Raw genomic sequence first — 20,367 nt, forward strand, 5'->3', positions numbered from 1 at the left:
TTGCAATATGTTTTGCAATATAATGAAACATCTTATATAATTGTAATGAATATGATGAAGAATATGCTATATGGCTAATAACAAAAATCAAGCTGATAAGGACAATAATGGCTACTAAGCCATTTTTTTAAAGACCAGGAGAAGGGAAAAAAATGTTAATCCATTAATGAGTTAATTAATAACTTCTTCTGAAATATAGCTCACGTGGGATTTGCTCAAGTGTGTGAAAATTTCACAAGTCTCATGAAGGATCAATCTCAAGATCACATTTTTTTCCTAAGAAGTATACATATTGCCATTTTATATTTAACCCTTCCCTATGTTTTTATTTTTACATTTTTTTGTCTATAAACGTTTTTTTTTCTATTTTTAACAGGTGGTTGGCCAATATTAGATCTAAAATTTTCATTATAACTTGATCTCGTTTATATCAACTATTATAACTGAAAGACACAACTGGAAATTAATGGATTTATACAGCTTATCTGAGAAACAGTAACTATGTTATTTAATGTTTAATTACTGCTTGCTTTTTTCCAAAAGCTGTGTCCATAAGTTTTCCTGTCACTTACAAGAAAAAGAATTCCATATCCTATATATTATTATCATCTAAAGGGTTCATTTTGGATAAACCTAACATTGTTTTAATTTGCTAAGTTTCTATGTGTCCAAGACATTTTAGTTACATAGTAATCAACTGGATTGATATTAATGTCAGTTTTTCTAAGAATGGGAATCTGCAAATACAAACCATGATGGTAAACTATCCTTTTATTACCTTGGAGATAAAGTATTCTGCGACGTATTGGTAGGAGAAGTAAGAGGACTGGACCAGTTGGCTGGTGACCGTGGTGTTGGTCTTGTCAAAGGACTTCCCATGGAACCCTGACGGACAAGAACCAAATAAACATTAACATATGACAGGCTCCTAGGGAAGCCATACAGTCAACATGTTGAACACATGAAAGAGCCAGATTTATATTAAGAGGTCATTATTTTATGTATTTTAAAAGATTAAAAAAAATTTTTTGTCTGTGTAGTGAGATACGTGGGATCTTAACTCCCCAACCAGGATCAAACCCATGCCCCTGCACTGGAAGCACAGAATCTAAACCGATGGACCACCAGGGAAGTTCCCAGGTCATTATTTTACTGTTCTCTTTTTTAAAATTTATTATTAAAATTCATTTAGCTGCGCTGGGCCTTAATTGTGGCATGCAGACTCAAGTTCCTCCATGCATGTGGGATCCCAGGTTCCCCGACCAGGGATTGAATACATGTTCCCTGCACTGCAAGGCAGATTATTAACCACTGGACCACCAAGGAAGTCCTGCTAGGTCGTTATCTTAAAATATTCATGTACTTATCTCTAGTTTCTGTGGGGAAAAACTTTCTTCCCATTCAGCAATCTAGCTCTTTAAGTTTTTTGTTGTTGTTATCCTCAGCTATTTCTTCTCCTAAATATTACAACAACAATCTTTTTTCCTCAATAATTAAACAAGATTCCAAATTAACAATCTTAAATTAGCTCCCTGCCCTAAGCCAATTCCTTCCTCCGATCATTCAGTTCAGTCGCTCAGTCGTGTCCGACTCCCTGTGACCCCATGAATCACAGCACACCAAGCCTCCCTGTCCATCACCAACTCCCGGAGTTCACTCAAACTCACATCCATCAAGTCGGTGATGCCATCCAGCCATGTCATCCTCTGTCGTCCCTTTCTCCTCCTGCCCCCAATCCCTCCCAGCATCAGAGTCTTTTCCAATGAGTCAACTCTTTGCATCAGGTGGCCAAAGTATTGGAGTTTCAGCTTCAGCATCAGTCCTTCCAATGAATACCCAGGACTGATCTCCTTCAGAATGGACTGGTTGGATCTCCTTGCAGTCCAAGGGACTCTCAAGAGTCTTCTCCAACACCACAGTTCAAAAGCATCAATTCTTCAGCACTCAGCTTTCTTCACAGTCCAACTCTCACATCCATACATGACCACTGGAAAAACCACAGCCTTAACTAGACGGACCTTTGTTGGCAAAGTAATATCTCTGCTTTTGAACATGCTATCTTGGTTGGTCATAACTTTTCTTCCAAGGAGTAAAGCGTCTTTTAATTTCATGGCTGCAATCACCATCTGCAGTGATTTTGGAGCCCCAAAAAAGAAAGTCTGACACTGTTTCCACTGTTTCCCCATCTATTTCCCATGACGTGATGGGACCAGATGCCATGATCTTTGTTTTCTGAATGTTGAGCTTTAAGCCAACCTTTTCACTTTGCTCTTTCACTTTCATTCGAGGCTTTTTAGTTCCTCTTCACTTTCTGCCATAAGGGTGGTGTCATCTGCATATTTGAGATTATTGATATTTCTCCCGGCAATCTTGATTCCAGCTTGTGCTTCTTCCAGCCCAGCGTTTCTCATGATGTACTCTGCATATAAGTTAAATAAGCAGGGTGACAACATACAGCCTTGATGTACTTCTTTTCCTATTTGGAACCAGTCTGTTGTTCCATGTCCAGTTCTAACTGTTGCTTCCTGACTTGCATACAGGTTTCTCAAGAGGCATGTCAGGTGGTCTGGTATTCCAATCTCTTCCAGAATTGTCCACAGTTTATTGTGATCCACACAGTCAAAGGCTTTGGCATAGTCAATAAAACAGAAATAGATGTTTTTCTGGAACTCTCTTGCTTTTTCCATGATCTAGCGGATGTTGGCAATTTGATCTCTGGTTCCTCTGCCTTTTCTAAAACCAGCTTGAACAACTGGAAATTTACCTCCAATCATTACAGTCACTTAAATTTTTGTTCCTCCTTCAGTTTGATTTACAAATGATTTTTACAAAGACATCAAAGAAGTAAAATCTGGTCATATTAGCAATTTGCCTATCTCTTAAGATAATAAAACAATATCTTCTCCTTTTATGTTTTTAATTTTTAGTTTTTGTCCCATGTAGCTTGTGGGATCTTAGTTTCCTGAACAGAGAGTCAACCCACGGCCCTGGCAGTGGAAGTGCAGAATCCCAGCCACTGCACCACCAGGGAATTCCCCCTTTCCATTTAAAAAAGTAATTGACTTTGGCCCCAAGAAATGGTTCTCACATTGTTTTCCCCTTACACTTTACCTTACTCCTGACATGAGTGCATCTGCTTTCTCCTTTATGCGTTATCCAAGGTATTGTCCTCTTTGTCTTTTTAAAACCCAAGTTCAATTCTTTGGCATATTATGCAAATAGTTCAATACCATTTAGATATAACACTAACGCTTCATTTACTCAGATCTTAGTTCTCCAAAACAAACTCTTGTATTATTCAAGCACCTATAGACTGACAAGCCTGTAATTATTAAATGTGAACACGTCCTTTAAAGCACTACCCTCCTTGGGCCTGTTATTCCTGGAATAAGTCATCCTTTCTGGTCCTCCAATAAAGACTGGTTCATCTAAAGAGCATGTTCTAATTCTCATGGCTTGCACTGATCTAAGTTCTCATCTAAGTTCTGTTATATTTCACTTTCCTTGTTCATACTGTGGTCACCATTCACCACCACCCTAATGCACACCAAATAATAATAGAACAATTACAGGCCTAAGGACTATTCTTTCCAGGACAATATTTATTTCTGCTCAGGAAATGCTGCCTAATGCAGATGCAAAAATTACACATTAGGATCAAAGTTTACTTCATGCAAAAAAGAAAGCAATTACTGTTGTTAACCATCCATCACATTAAACAACGGCCAAAAAAAAATAAAACAAGTGAAAAAAGACCTGGGTTCCATTGCCAGTGTTTCGAAGGTGATTATGAAGAAGTTTGGTAGCACCATCCTGAAAAGTTTTTGGTAAAGCTCCTAATAACATTGTAAACTCTGGGGTATTGAGTTCAAATAAGGAAATCAGGACTGACTGCGCTGCCTAGAAAACAAAGACATATAAGAAGCAGATGATTACTCAAAGGAGACCATTTTCTTCATTCAACATTTCTATTCAATAGTGCCAGACCACCTTTCCTAGGGAAAAAGATGTTCCTACATGCTTTCAAATTTCTTTGCTGAAACAATAAAAAACATTTTTTCGACTTACCATTTGTTTTTGGAAAGTAAGACGGGATTATGAAAAGTATAACAAATATGACCTACCAAGGGCAATGGTCTTGGCACACTTGTTGAAAATCAACTGGCCACAGACACGGGTTTCCTTCTGGACTCTCAGTTCTATTCTATTGGTCTTTATGTCTATCTTTAACCCATTACCACACTGCCTTGATTACCATTACTTTGTATTAGGTTTTGAAGTCAGCAAGTGTAAAGTCCTCCTACTTGTTTTTCCCCCAAGGCTGCTCTGGCTATTATAGGGCCCCAGGAATTCCATTATGAATTTTGCAATCAGCTTCTCAATTTCTATGAAGCCAGCTAGGATACGGTAGGGATTACACTGAATTTATAGGTCACTCTGGGGAGTACTGACATCTTAATATAGTAAGTCTTCTGATCCCAGAAGACCTGATTTTCTCACCCAAGGACATGGGATGATTTTCCATCCTAAATTTCTTTCAATATTGTTTTATAGTTTCTACTATAAACTCTGTGCTTCCTTTGTTAAATTTATCGCTTTTTAATCTTCTTAGTGCTATTTTAAATGGAATTGTTATCTTAATTTCATTTTTGGATTGTTCAAGTGTTTAGAATACAACTGATATTTGTATATTAATTTTGCACCCTGCAATCCTGCTGAATGGGTTTATTAGTTCTAATAATATTTTAGTGATTCTAAAGGATTTTCTATACATAAAATTATATCATTTGCGAATAGAAATAGTTTTTCTTTCCTTCTTTCTCTTTTGTCTCTTTCATTTTCTCTCTCTTTTTTTTTTTTTTTTGCTTTTTCCAGCTTAACTGTCCTGGCTAGAACCCTACTACAGCGTTGAACAGAAATGGTGAGAACAGACATCTATCTGTTGTTCCCGATTTTACAGAGAAAGCATCCAATCTTTCACCATTAAGTAGCTGTGGATATTTGGAGGTGCCCGGTATTGGGCTTAGAAAGTTCCCTTCCCTTGTTAGTTTGCTTGCTATTTAGTCTTGGTCATGAAAGATGTCAGATCTTGCCAGATGCCTTTTCTGATGAGATAATCATGTGGCTTTTGTCTTTTTAGTAGTCATATGGAGTACTATAAGAGACTTTCAGATGTTAACTCAACCTTGCATTTCTGCGATAAATTCCACTTGGTCTTGGTATGTAAGTCTCTTTTTATGTTACAGAATTTGGTTTGCCAGTATTTTGTTGAGGATTAAAAGTGTCCATATTTGTAAGAGATACTGATCTGTAGTTTTCTTTTTCTGTGTGATGTCTTGGTCTGGGTTTGTTACCAAGATACAACTGCCCTCATAGAATTGAGTTGGAAAGTGTTCCTATCTCTTATGGATTTTAAAGAAGAGTTTGAGAAGAATTGATATTAATGTTTGGTAAAACTCATCAGTTAGACCATCTGAGCCTGGCTTTTCTTTGTTGGTGGTTTTTTGATTACTAAATTAATCTCTTAACTTGTTCTATTGACTTTTCCAGTTAGTTTTGTTAATTTGTGTCTATCTAGGGATTTGTCCATTTCATTCAAGTTTACTACTTCCTGGCATACAATATTGTAGCATTCAATTATAATCATCTTTATTTTTGTAAGCCTAGTAATAAAAATCTCTTTTCATTTCTAAACCTAGTAATTTCAGCCTTCTTTTTTCTATCAAGCTACAAGTTTGTCAATTTTGTTAATATTTACAAAAAACACAATTTTTGGTTTTACTAATTTTCTCTATCACTTTTCTACTCTCTATTTTATTAATTTATGCTTAATCTTTTTTGTTTGTTTGGCCTGATTTTTAAAATTGAAGTACTTTTTGCTATACAAGTTACAGGTGTATACTATAGTGACTCATACATTATAACTCATTTATACTTATTACTTCCCTTGTACAATATGTCATTGTGACTGGTTTTATATTTAAATGCTTGTACTTCATCATTCTCCACTCCCATATTATCCCTCTCCTGCTGGTAACCACTAGATTGTTCTCTGTATCTGTGAATAGAATTCTTTCTTCTTATATTCAATAGTTGGTTTAATTTTTTAGATTTCACACATAAGTGACATCGTACAGTATTTGTCATTGTCTGATTTATCTCACTTAGCATAAAGTTCAACCATGTTGCTGCAAATGGCAAAACTGTGCTCATTTTTACAGCTTAGTAGTATTCCATGGTGTGTGTGTGTGTGTATGTGTACCACCTCTTTATCCTTTCATCTGTTGATGGACACATGTTGCTACCATCCAGATCTTGGCAACTGTAAATAATGGTGCTATGAACATCATTGGTGTGTGTATATCTTTTCAAATTAATGTTCTTGCTTTTTTTTTTGTAAGACATATACCCAGGAATGAAATTGCTGGGTCATAGGGTAGTTCTATTTTTAGTTCTTTGAAACTAAGGACCTGTTTTCACAGTGACTGCACCAATTTACATTTCCAACACCAGTGTATGAGGGTTCCCTTTTCTCCACATCCTTGCTAACACTTGTTATCTGTGTTCTTTTTGATGACAGCCATTCTGACCGGTGTAAGGTAACATCTCTTTGTAGTTTTGATTTGTATTTCCTTGATGATTAGTGATTTTCAGCATCTTTTTATGTGCCTGTTGGCCATCTGCATTTTCTCTTTGAAAAATAGTCTATTCAGTTTTTCTATTTTTCAATTAAGCTGTTTTTTTTTTTTTTTTTGATGTTGAGTTGTACGAGTTGTTTATATATGTTGGATATTTATCCCTTAACAATCATTTGCAAATATTTTCTCCCATATTCAATAGGCTGTCTTTTGTTTTGTTTATGGTTTTCTTTGCTCTACAAAAGCTGTTAAATTTAATTAGGTCCCATTTGTTTTTCTTTTATTTCCTTTGCTTTGGGAGATGGAACCAAAAAACACTACTGTGATTTATGTCAGAGAGTGTTCTGCCTATGTTTTCTTCTAGGATACTAACAGTATTCAGTCTTACATTTAAGTCTTTAATCCATTTTGAGTCTATTTTTGTATACGGTGTTAGAGAATGTTCTAATTGCATTCTTTTACATGTAGCTGTCCAGTTTTCCCAGCACCAGTTATTGAAGAGATTATTCTTTCCTCATTGTATATTCCTGGTTGCTTTATCATAGGTTAACTGACCACTTGTGCATGGGTTTATTTCTGGGCTCTCAGAATTCTGTTCCATTGATCTGTGTGTCTATTTTTGTGTCCGTACCATATTGTTTTGATTACTCTGGGTCTGTCAGTAGAGCCAGATACAGGATGCAAGAAACGAATTGTTAGGGTTGAAGAGGAATCTCAGGAAGATGGTGAAGAGAACAGAGGGTCTAGAAAGGAACACCCCAGAAAAGAAATAACCAGTGTTTTTGAGAATATGGAAGATCTCAGCCATGAGCATGTGGCAGAGATGTTGAACCTATTAACACTTAAAAAAATATGTTGGGGGGAGAAACAGGACAATGAAAACCAAGGCAAATTATTAACACTAGGACAAATAAAGTTTCCATAAGGAGGGAGGCAGTAATTAACCACTTGGTGAAGGAATTAATACTTCCACAGTCAAAATTAACTCTTCTATTGATTACCAACAGCTGATTCATAAGTATTTTGAAGGTTATGGGGAAAGACATAGGCTAGGATATTGGAAAGTGAAATCTTCATTTATAAAGGCAGACAGACAGATACACAATGACTGAATCTATCAACAGGTCAGTAAATAATGCCTAAAATTAATACATCAAGAAACAGTACAAACTCTTATTTGAAATACATAGGTAAATGCAAGGGAAAAAATTCTGAATGGCTGTAAGAGTAGAGGTTAGGAGACTGTGGCAAAGACAGCTATTTTTGACTCTAAGTTTGAAAATTATAGTCACATTAATTGGATAAAATTTAAAAGAGAGGATTTTTTTTTAAGGTCTTTATATCACCAGGTAAATAACTCTATGCTAACTGGTAACATCCTGAAAATATTAGCTTCCTTAACTGGCAATCTAAAATGACTGATTTGCTTTTCTAATTTATCTTCTGAATCTTAAACTAAAACATACCTTCCGAACATCAGAACTTTTGGGTTCTGTTGTCCAGGTGATGACCCGAGACACTGCCAGGCGAGTTTCACTGGAATTTACAAAATCTCCTGGATCCATCTGTTTGGCCAGAGTTTCTATGTATTTGAGGATAGCAACCTTCACCTATACAGGGATGCACAAAGAGACAGGACAATCAGCTGGGCATCGGCAGGCAGTAAGAACACTTGAGAAATAGTTAGGTAATATTTTTTTAACAAATACAAAATGAAAAAGCATCAACAGCAAAAGAAGTTATACATACAACCACCTACCTATCAGAGGTACAAGTATATGATAATGTGGCTTTTTTCTCACACATAGCAGAATTTATAAATTTTATTACCCATCTTTGAACAATTGTTGAAGACTCTCTTGATAAGATTAGACACTTCTCCTTTAGTCTGCCTTCAGAGCTTAGAGCTGACTCTTGTTCCCTTGATCTCCCCGGGAACCAGTCTTTATACATTGAAGGATAATTTGCCTCTTGGGGAAACGAACCAAAGGGTTTTGGAAATAAGGTATTATACATCCAGTGGGTAATCAAGTGGATAATCAAAGTGGGCAATACAGGTTTTTGATAAATATACATTAAGGCTCCAATGAGACCAGGTTCCTTAATAGGTCCATCAACCGCTAGAACCACCTCTCAAAATAAATGTGACAAAAAAGCTTTACAGAAGGACTACTGGGGAAGAGACAATACTTATGTGCATAAAAGAAGTATAATATATGAGTTTTAAAAGTCTTGTTATTCTCCTAGAAATTCCTGATATGTGAGTGGCATGGTAGGTAGGAGTGTGGTAGGATGCAGGCTTCAAAATCAGCAAGAGGTGGGGCAAAGCATACATGCTTCTCTCTCAGATGCAGCCTTCTTTATCCTTAGAGTAAGCCATTATTAAATAATCTCCCCTTTCTCAGTATGGCAGGGTAGAAGAAGTTAAGAGAACCACTGTTTTTATTTTTTATTTTTTTTTAGAACCACTGTTTTTAAAGTCACGTCTAACATTCTAGATTTCTAAATAATGATTCTCTAAGACATTATCAGTGCACTTTAGAAATGGCACCTGGGAGACTGTACAGTCCCTGGATACAGCAGACTCTAAACACGTACTAAATGCTGATTTGCAGACTTAGAAAAAGGAAGGTTTAAATGTATGATTAAAATAGCAACTTTGAAAAAATATTGTCAAAGATTAAGGTAATCAGGTATTCTGTACTCCTGCTGCTGCTGCTGCTAAGTCGCTTCAGTTGTGTCTGACTCTGTGCGACCCCACAGACGGCAGCCCAGCAGGCTCCCTCGTCCTTGGGATTCTCCAGGCAAGAACACCGGAGTGGGTTGCCATTTCCTTCTCCAATGCATGAAAGTGAAAAGTGAAACTGAAGTTGCTCAGTCGTGTCTGACTATTAGCAACCCCATGGACTGCAGCCTACCAGGCTCCTCTGTCCATTGGATTTTCCAGGCAAGAGTACTGGAGTGGGGTGCCATTGCCTTCTCCCCTGTACTCCTTCATCCCCTATTATTGATCTTATTATTGATCATTTCTCTCACTCAATCCAAATAAGGTCTCTGGGAAGTACTATGTCAAGTTAATATACAGAAGTAATAAGTTAAACTTCTGACTCTTGAACATTTTCCCCTCTCTGCTTCCAGTTTAAAGAAGACAGAAAGCATCAACTTATTGTCTTCATTTCATAATACATGATTTTAAGAAGTAACTGTAACTTTAAGAATTTTTTTTTTTAAGTCAACCCATCACCATCCTGAGTAAATCATACAGTGAAGAGGGAAACAGATGTATGGTTAATTTTGAGTAGCAGGTCCAACTAAATTATTATACATAATATTCTGGATTTTTAAGCCACGTCACCTTCTATTGGTGAGACCAGCTGAAAGAAAGCTAAAGTAAATCAAAGAATAAACATCAATGCATTTTGTTTTTTGAATATATTTATTTGGACTATGTGAGATTTAATTAGTACCAAGTCTTGGCAATTTATAGAGGCATGTAAAGTTTCTAAAGAGTTTCATAGAATAGGTGTGTTTACTATACAAATAAGCAAAACAACCGTAATACATATATAATCATTTGAAAATTTATATTTTGGTAGTATATTTCAAAAGGTTATAAACATAGTCTGTATTTTTTATAACATAAACATGCATTCTTCTTCAGAGAGGAAAAACAATATAGTTGCTAAGGTGTGTATAATTCTAAACATATTTCTGAAACTCAGAAAAAAAAGTCAAAAAGTTCCATTTATTAAAAAAATATTACTCAAATAAAATCACTCTGTATGCCATCTTTGTCTATTTTATTGCTTCCTTTTTGACATTTGGCTACATGACAGTCTGTGAGAAATATAAAATTTTATCTGAAAGATCCAGCACTTTTTAAATAAAGAATTTTGATAAATCTCATACTGAAGCTATTTAGTTATTTGTGGTTTTCTATAATCTGTTAAGTCTTTAATTCTTAATCCTGTCAACCATCTCAAAGTTACTTTTATTTTCAGCATAACATACAGCTCCAATAAAATTCCTTTTTGCTATCCTAAGACATCAATTTGTGGGTGTCTTTCTCCTACAGTGACTTTCCCCTGCAGCTTTATATATGTGTGTATAATATATAAAAGCCATACATATGTCCATATAATAGATTATGATATATACATACATATATTTACATAGACTGTTTCTCTAAAAGTCATATACACATACATATTCTCTCATAAATATGAGGTAATATTAGGTAAATAATCAGTAAATAATCTGCCTGCAATGCAGGAGACCCAGGTTTGATCGCTGGGTTGGGAAAATCCCTGGAGAAGGAAATGGCAACCCACTCCAGTATTCTTGTCTGGGAAACCCCATGGACAGAAGAGCCTGGCAGGCTATAGTTCATGGGGTTGTAGACTTGGACGTGACTTAGCGACTAAACCATCGTGACGTATATATGTGTATGTATATGTATGTATGACTTTCAGATAAACAGTCTGTGATTTCAGTCTTCAGTATGACATTTCCTAATAGGGAAACTAGTTTTATACTTCCCATTGTCTTTCTCTTCAGGCCTTTAGCAACCCTTATTTTGAAAACTAATGATTCAGACCTCCATTTCTACTGGCCCATGTAACAACTCTATATGTTTTCAATACCATTTGAATACCTACCACCAGTACCTAAATCATAATTCTTTCCACAGTTTACAGTTCATCACGTATTATAAATATTAATGACAAAATTATAAGGAATATCTAGCACAATGGCTTGGACAAATAACAAGTTTAAACAATGTCTATCAATAATAGCAAGTAAATTATTCTCCTTCTGCAGGTCACTTTTAAAAATCAAAACAGATGGAACCTCTTTCACAAAGCAGCTCTGAGAAAATAACATATGTTGAGTACATGTCAACCATGGTAAGAAACATAATTGTGACTTTAAGGCAAAATCATATTCAGAAACTTAAAAGGGAAATCAATCCAAGGCAATAATGCTTATAGAAACATTTCGTGCAGAACAGAGCAGAAAATACAAGGCTTGTAAATGTACATATGCTTGTTATTTCCCTGACGTTAATCTCATTTAAGAAAACTCAATAAAACCATTTTTAGTAAAGAATTCAGGGGTACATATTTTCTTCTATGTTAAATAATTATTTGTAACAAAAAAATGGTATCTACCTAGTTTCCACATAAATTATTAGAAAATGTGTGCTAATAACAATTGAGAAAGCTAATCCCAAATCAAAAGCTTATGCACACATCAGAAATATCACATTGTAAGAAGAAAAAAAAAGCTACTGTTTCAATTAAGAAGAACTGGAGAACAGCTCTGAGATTAAACTTAAAAATTTTTGTTAATTGAAATACAGAGGCAAAACTGATATTCTGCCCAGAATACCTATTCAAACTCCTAAACTTTGAAGAAAAAAAAAAAAGGACTGGGAAATCACAAACATAAAATGAGAAAAGACTTTATAGAGAGAGTTTGCACAACAGCTTAGGGTTAGACGGCCATACTTGTGTTGCTTTCTAACTACGAGTCCCCAGTAAGCTTCTCCGGAAGATAATCTGGCACCGAATAACATTTGAAATCAAATCCGTGCATGCTTTAGAGGCTTATAATGGTTAGTAGTTGAATATATAGATGCATACAAACATTATCGGAAACACTGCAGAGTTTGTAAAGAGAGTTAAGAAAAGAAATAATGCAGATTAAAACAAAACCAATAAAACCTTGGAGCTCCAAAAAGAGTGAAGCTGGTCCCGAAGTGCTGGCTTGACTGTCTGAAAGTTTATAAAAACAAAATCCACTGATTGAACAGCTTCTCGTGTGACACAAGTACAAACATTAACTTTATGAATAAAATACTTCAATTCCTTACAATGTCTTCAAAAGACCTCAAAGTTTTACCTTCAAGCTTGGTGTTTGGGTCTGATCAACTGTAAATCTCATTAGAATATTGAACTGAAGATCATTTGGAAAAGATTCTCTGAAATACGGAAAGAACAAAGCAAAAAAAAAATTAAAAATTAAGTCAGCAAGTAAGCTTTTAGCAGAACGTTTGAATTTATACCCTGCAAGTATAAATTTAACCCCCTAAGCAACACTAGAGCAAATAATGATCTCTTGCCTCAGTTATAGATTTCATCAGAAAATGTGTTCAGGGAAAAGTTCAACAGTATCAGAGATGTTTCCACACCTAATATCTGAATTCTAGACTCACCTCGACTTAATAAATGGATATTTGAAATAAGTCACTTCAACAATCTACACAAGAAAGTAAAAACGTATCATTGGTTCAAAATCTTCTGAAAAAAGAATGCATAATAAAACATTCTTTTTAAATTTAGCAAATATTTTATCTTTATATTAGATTGAATAAAATCTTTTACTTTGCAGTTACATCTTTTTTTTTTTTTTTTTTTTACTTTTATTTGCATTTATTTTTTGCGGCATTTATTCCCGGGCCATAAGTGTTTGTTTCTTCGGTTTCTTCTGGGATATCTTTTTCTTCTGTGCAACCTCCTCTTCTGGTTTAGGAACAATCTGTTCTTTTTCAGTAAGGATCATCTCAATGTGGCAGGGAGAGCTCAAGTAGGGGTTGATCCGACCGTGAGCTCTGTAAGTCCTGCGCAGCAGGGGGGCGCTTTGTTCACTTGGATGTGCTCAATGACCAGAGAATCTACATCTAAGCCCTTAAGTTCAGCATTACTCTCTGCGTTTTTGAGCATGTGTAGTAAAAATTCAGCACTCTTTCTGGGCCACTGACCCTGCGTCCAGCCCCACTATTTGGCCTGTGCACACCTACCAACTCCACCGTTGTAACGAAGGAATGGCACACATTGCTTCTTTAAAGTGACATCCTTCAGATACTTGGTGGCTTTTCGGATATGCATACCCTTTATGGCCTGGACAGTTTCACAAGTGTTCTTAAAGTGAACACGAAGATCTGAACCTCTTGATTTGCATGATTTTGTGGGGTTTTCTGGGTCAAGTGAATAGCGCACCATTTTTAGGGGTCATCTCAGGCCGCTTACCAGAAAAGCTGCAGTTACATCTTAATTACAATAAATTACTACCTTGAATTACTCAACCGATGTTAATGAAATTTTTTATAGATTAAATGCAATGTTTGAACTAAGAACCTATGTTGTATCAAATTACACCATGTAAATGGACATCATTAACAATTTTCAAATGGAGCTCATGAAATCTTGATGGTTTGAAAGGACTCAAAAATCTGAACTTTCAACACAAAAACTAAATTTTCTTAATTACTACTCAGTAATTAAGTGGAAATATATGAAGAATTAAGTGGAAATATATGAAGAAAAATCTTACCTTGTAACATCGAGGGCTTTCTGAACTTTTGCTTGAACAGACCCAAGCAAATCAGCACCCATTTTTTTAAGTAGTTGCGTCAGCAGTACAAACAACCAATCTTGAAGATCGTCTTTGTGGACTTGTATGAAGTCCACTAGAGTCTCCAAAAACATGCTGAATACCTACAGTGGGTAAATGGGGGAAGGAGAAGAAAAAGGAGGAAATATTGACCTCTATGATCAATTCAAAACTGAAAGAGAAAGGAATACAGGAATCAGAGGCACAGCGATTGGCAGCCAAGCGGAAAAACAATCTCTCTCGCTTTTCATTGGACTCTGTGATACAAGAGTACATTTGAACTGTTATCCAACTTCTGCTGAAGTTCGACAATTAGCTATTCCATGCAGCATCACTTGGTAAAGAAACTTTGGCCATAATGGCTGGCACACCTAAGGCTGTCAATGATGCCATAGCTTAAACTGAAATTCATTTTATCTGAATTTAGGGCAAGAAACTACCCATAGTCTCACCAGCCCCCAGCTCTCTGAAGTGTCAGTGAGTTAATCAGAGGAAGACTATGCTGACAGCTACCTTAATATATAAGATGATTTTTAACATAATGGGCTAATTGGAGACTTCTTAGTTTTCACAATGTTAGTAGTCACAAAATTCTTTGGTATAAGATGTATTATTTATTAAAACTGCCCCAAAAGTAATTTTAAATGACCTGTGTGCTCAGTTGCTCAGTCATGTCTGACTCTGCAACCCTATGGACTGTAGCCCTCCAGGCTCCTTTGTCCATGGGATTCTCTAGGCAAGGATACTGGAGTGCATTGCCATTTCCTCCTCCAGGGGATCATCCCAACTCAGGGACAGAATCCATGTCTCTTACGACTCCTGCATCAGGCAGGCGGGCTCTTTACCACTAGTGCCACCTGGGAAGCCTTAAATGACTTCCTTAAATGGGATACCTGTGCCTAAAATAAATAAAATCAGGACACAAATCTACATCTACATTTTAATGATTTCTACAAAGAACCAGATAGCATGCTATTAGTCTCCATTTCTACCGAGGGGTTTTATACTTGTTTCCAATATTAATCTACTAGTTTTAAACTTCTTATAAGATTCAAGAAAAATTTAAGGGGAGGGAAGCTAAGATTCCTAAGTGATTTATCTCATTAAAAATACTTACAACAAGTGACATACAATAAGGTTATATCTCATCAATAAATTCAATATCATACTGGACAATTTATTTCTACATAAAGAGGGAAAAGTTCTTAAGATAATGTCAGCCATGTTGTGTTATGAGACAATTTATAATCCCAATGGATTATAAAATCTATGGTTTAAAAAAGTTAAGTCCAAAGTAAGTATGCTAATTTAAAATTAAGAGTTTTACTCTCAATATATATTTTATTTCTTCACTTTCCTTTATGTAGTTATACACGAATTCCTGTTTTTCTCTCATGTTAGAAATGAAGGACTTTTTATCTATCAGAATTGTAACTAAGCTTTTTAACATCTGAATTTGAGTTAGAAAAAGATGTGCTTGTGTGTATGTGCTCAGTCATGTCTGATTCTTTGCAACCTCGTGGAATGAATATAGCCCGCCAGGCCTGTATGTCTATGGAATTTTCCAGGTAAGAATACTGGAGTGGGTTGCCATTTCCTACTCAAGTGGATCTTTCTGATCCAGGGATCGAACCTGCATCTCTTTTATCTTCTGGACTGGCGGGCAGATTCTTTACCACTGTGCCACCTGGGAAGCCTTAGAAAACATACACTTTGCTCAAGACGTTATTTGTAAAAGCAGAAAGTATGACTACTTAAAATTTGTTACCTCTGACCTCAAGGCAGTAAGTACCTGTGCCTCAACACTGTTCTTAATCACAATGCAGATTCATTAACTCCGGTACTACCCTACCAGAACCACTTGGACCACAGCTTCACTGAACTGTCTCTGGGCCTGAGGAACGTCAATAGACCTACTCATAACAAATACATGTATTTAACCTAGTACTCACTCTGACTAGCAAATCTGTCCAGTGACGTCCTGGCGTTAGTCAGTACCTGCCTAGAAAGTCAAACATTAAATATCCAGGAATTTTGTGAGGTGGTTGGTGGCTTGAAATCAGCCATTTGGGACTATTTACACCTCGGGAATTGTAACAAACATGACAAATCGGGGCTTCCTGCTACTCCCTTAAGCCTGGTGCACCAGCACAACTCTCTCTAATTCTCCGGTTCACTTTCACTCTTAGTGTTCCAACTGCTGCCTATTTTCCTTAAGATTCCAACTTTAACCTTTCACTGTACCAAAATCCATTTAGAAAATCAAAGGCATTAGAATGCCTAAGTCAACTCTCTTATTTTATCTGATTCTCAGAAAACTGAGAACTAGAAAATTAGGGGACTTACTTGCTCAAGGTTTCCACAGCTCATCAATGGCTAAATCACTTGGCTTTTAGTATTACTGGACAACTTCTTCATCTACTTGACTGCCATTCATGATAAAATTCTCCACTGACTTTTCCCTCACTTTGATTTCTTCTACAGCTATCCTTATAATAACTCTTTCTCCAAGGAAGAGCCAATTTTATTTCGAAGACTAGTCTTTCTACTTGTATTCTTGCTCTCGAAAGTACGGTCTCCTCTATCTTTACTCTTCTGTTCTCAACCTGAATTATCTGTTTACCAATGCAGAAGACACTGTCTCAAGAATTTCGTTTTCAATTTCCATCCTATTGCACCCATCAATTACCTTCCAATCAAGAAATGTCATAGCTTTTTCATGAGCTTAGTACGCCTGGCCATTCCATAGTTTGACACTTTTTTCCTCTTATCTCCCTTTTTTCATTGTTACCAGGCATTTTCCTTTTGTATCCTGAATGTGGGGAGACCTCTTAGATCTTCATCCTGATTCTCTTTTCATCGAAATTATGACTTCCTTGACAGAGCCTTCTAGGCCCCATAATAATCTCTATAATAGCTCTCACTTTTGGCCTTACTCAAATCTGTCGATCAGAACATCACTGTAGGCACCAGGCCTTTCTGACCTCAAGTCTGGATTTCTCTAACAGGCCAGAAAGCAGATATTCTAGGCTTTGCAAGCCATATGATGTGGGCCGCACTCTTCAACTCTGTCGTCATAGCATAGCCACAGACACTATGCAGACAAGTGATCACAGTTCTGTTTCAATAAAACTTTATTTACAAAACAGCAGACCAACTCAGACTTCTTTCTATCAGATGGTGACATCACTCTTTTGACAGAAACAAAATTCTTTAATGTCCCTTCCCTGTCTATAGAAAAATGTCTCAAATGCTTAGACGAGGCTCTAACTCTTCAGACTGATGTTGGACGATTTGGCAACATAATCCCTAAACACGTACCTCACACACTCCTGATTTCCTACCACACTCTCTAATCCCTCTATTTACACAAAGTACGTGACTCCCTACAAAGCTTACCACTCAAGTCCCAGCCAAAGAGCTTCTTGAATATCTTTAAATAATAGCCACTGTCCATCCCTGTTTGAAACTGGTACTTGGGCTACCTTTACAGTGTTCTTTAAATTTCTCTGTATTTATGTTATCTTCCTATCTGGAATATATAGCATTTGAGAACAATGGCTCTATTTTAGTCTTATGTCACCAGTTAGAACCAAATCTAAAGTTATCAGAGGTTGAGGATGCAATTAAAAAGTTGTCTGATGATACTGTAGGAAAAGTTGCCTTAAAAGTAAGAATTTTCTTTTAGTTGAGTAAAATTTACCTTAGTAACCAACCCCTTTTCTCAATGCAAGGGAAGATATGGATGACCTGCCTTTCACTACAGCCAAGGTTTTCTTTACTATAAACTTTCTGACATCTCCAACTTCTCTGGACTCAGGGTAGTCATTTGTAGGAGGCCCTTTCTTCTCATCCTGATATAATCCAAAGTTTATATTCCTGTCAAGATCTGAACTGCTATTTTCTTCAGGAAGATGTATCTGAGTCTCCTAAGTAGAAATTTCTTTTGATTAGATAAAATGTGAGTATAGCTGAATAAAACTGTAAATGTGTACTAATAGTACTTTTTATACTATTATTTTTCAAAATGCTTATGCATATATATATATATATACACACACACACACACATATATATCTCCATCCAAAATATACATTGGAAGTTTGCATAAAATTTCATGTGACTGCTGTATCACAAAGAGTTCACTATCAGATAGATGTTGATATTCTCCCATTTCCTTATCTATGATTAAAGGAGAAATAGAAAAGTGGATATACTAATAAAACATTGGGCTAAACATCTGATTTCAGAAGAGAAAGCTGAGATCACTGCTCCTTAAACTGCTCTGTTTCCTTTTATGGGACACCATTAACAGAACAGTACAAAGTGCATATGAGGAGGTTAGAACTCAATTTAAAAAAATTGATTGTGAAACTTGGGAATTTTTTTTTTTTAATAACCTTCAACAGACTCAATGTATAATCCTACATATTTCACAACTGTAGTTCACTGGGAAAAGAACTGTAATATTTGTGTTATTACAATTGAGGCAGCCTTGCTTATATCAGGTGTGTGTCAGTCGCTCAGTCGTGTCCACTCTGTGTGACCCCATGGACTGTAGCCCTCCAGGCTCCCCTGACCATGGGACTCTCCAGGCAAGAATACTGGAGTGGGTTGCCATTCCCTTCTCCAGGGGATCTTCCCGACCCAGGAATCCAATCTGGGTCTCCTGTGTTGCAGGCAGGTTCTTCACCACTGAGCCCCAGGGAAGCCCCCATGCCTTAGGTGTGCCAGTCATCACATATAGAACAGAAGAACATAATCAAATTAGATTAATTAGTAGATTAAAAAGCACATCTCCAAACAGAATGACAGTTTGCGTCACTGCAGATAGCATTTCGTGGATTGCAAAGGTTCCAACACTGCATGAACTCTTTGGGAAAGAAAATAGAGAAAAAGGGTTAATTTCACAGTCATGCAGTAAAGTTAGGTTTCCAACAAATATTGAACCAACTTACTCTCTATTGAGAGTTCCAACACAGGGGACAGCATGCAAAAGGAAAAAAAGAAAAAAAAGAAAAACACACAAATTAGTCGCCATCAATGCCAAGTTCCTGTATGGGAGAAAAACACTTAGAAAATAAAAATGACAGATGTTTTCCAAAGTTTTATGACAAACTCAAAATAGTTTTTAACACAAGAGTTAAATGAATGGTATGTGAGAAGAATATGTGGTTTTCCTGTATTTCTCTCTCATTTTCTTGCCAAGAAAATTTACAAACAAAAAAAGAGGAAAACTCCCTTATTTTCAGACCCTACTATCCTTGAGGTTCAACTTCTGGAAAGAACCTAAGACTAACAGACACATGCCAACATTTCTGAACAGTGCCAACATTTGCTTCCAAAGCATAGTATCTAAGAATTTTTCGTTTATTTTTTCCCCCTCTTGAGAAGCAATGTATTCACAAGTTAAATTATTTCTGTGACGGCCTGGAACAATTACTATCGTATGAAGGTAAAAAGATACTACAACAACTTTTAATTTTCCCTAGGTAAGATACACATTTGGTCTCTTGATTCTAAGACCTGTAGGTAGGCAGGACTACACAGACCATAATATGTCAAATCAAAGCATGTTCTTCAGTAAAGGTGGCTCTCCTCAAGTAGTTTCTTCTGAGTCGACTGTCAGAATCACAGGGGATAAACTTTCTGACACATCTTACGTTTGGAGGAAAAAGTGTGTCTAGAGCAATCAAAATAAAAATCTGCCTTGAATTCCTTAATTTTTCAAACTTATTTAAAAAAAAAAAAAACATATGTAGCGCTTACTGTGTTGTAAGGACTTTACATACATTAACTCATTTAATTATCACTGCAATCTTATTAACTCTATTTTACAGATTAAGAAACCAACGCACACAGTGCTAAAAAGTGATGGAGGGAGGATTTGAACCAAAGCAATCCAGCTCCACTACTCATATTTGTTATCACTGTGTGGTGCTGTCTCTCAGGAAAATATTAAGAGGCTTTAAACTACACATTTGCAGCTTTATAATATAAATTACTTTCACACAGATACCACGACTGAATCAGTAGTATCTGAAAGTTAAAAAAGTTTATCAAGTTATGGACATCAAATAATTTCAGCTTGTACACTGTAAATGCCAACCACATCACTCATGTCACAGAAAAAAAATCCAGCATCTATTTCAACTGTACTCAAAAACAGCTCTTTTCCAGCCCTTCCTTTCTGGGATGTCTTTACTGTATAGTGGAGTTCACCTGATATTTCAGTTGGACTCAGATACTTACTAACACAAATAAGAGAAACGTTCTAGGGGTTGGAGGTGATCCTAGATGAAAGGAGATGGGGCTGCTGCTCACACCCTGGTTC

General features: G+C 36.2%; 1 protein-coding gene and 1 pseudogene across 37 annotated transcripts in view; both read right to left on the bottom strand.

Moving 5' to 3' along the window:
* Nucleotides 1-20,367, bottom strand: part of CLASP2 (cytoplasmic linker associated protein 2) — a 175,597-nt gene that overhangs the window by 20,319 nt on the left and 134,911 nt on the right. For 19 of the 37 annotated variants that reach the window (XM_059879719.1, XM_059879729.1, XM_059879728.1 and 16 more), the window contains 5 exons: nucleotides 13,974-14,137; nucleotides 12,543-12,621; nucleotides 8,105-8,248; nucleotides 3,757-3,900; nucleotides 779-885 (listed from right to left, as the gene is read on the bottom strand). In XM_059879719.1, the coding sequence (XP_059735702.1) occupies nucleotides 779-885; nucleotides 3,757-3,900; nucleotides 8,105-8,248; nucleotides 12,543-12,621; nucleotides 13,974-14,137 (638 nt within the window). Of the gene's footprint in view, nucleotides 1-778; nucleotides 886-3,756; nucleotides 3,901-8,104; nucleotides 8,249-12,364; nucleotides 12,416-12,542; nucleotides 12,622-13,973; nucleotides 14,138-18,991; nucleotides 18,995-20,367 lie in introns of all 37 variants that reach the window. The other 18 variants (XM_059879716.1, XM_059879706.1, XM_059879718.1 and 15 more) reach the window with 2 other exon arrangements.
* On the bottom strand, nucleotides 13,039-13,957 carry LOC785477 (large ribosomal subunit protein uL22-like; annotated as a pseudogene).

This window comes from Bos taurus, chromosome 22 (genome assembly GCF_002263795.3).
Source record: "Bos taurus isolate L1 Dominette 01449 registration number 42190680 breed Hereford chromosome 22, ARS-UCD2.0, whole genome shotgun sequence".
Taxonomy (NCBI): domain Eukaryota; kingdom Metazoa; phylum Chordata; class Mammalia; order Artiodactyla; family Bovidae; genus Bos; species Bos taurus.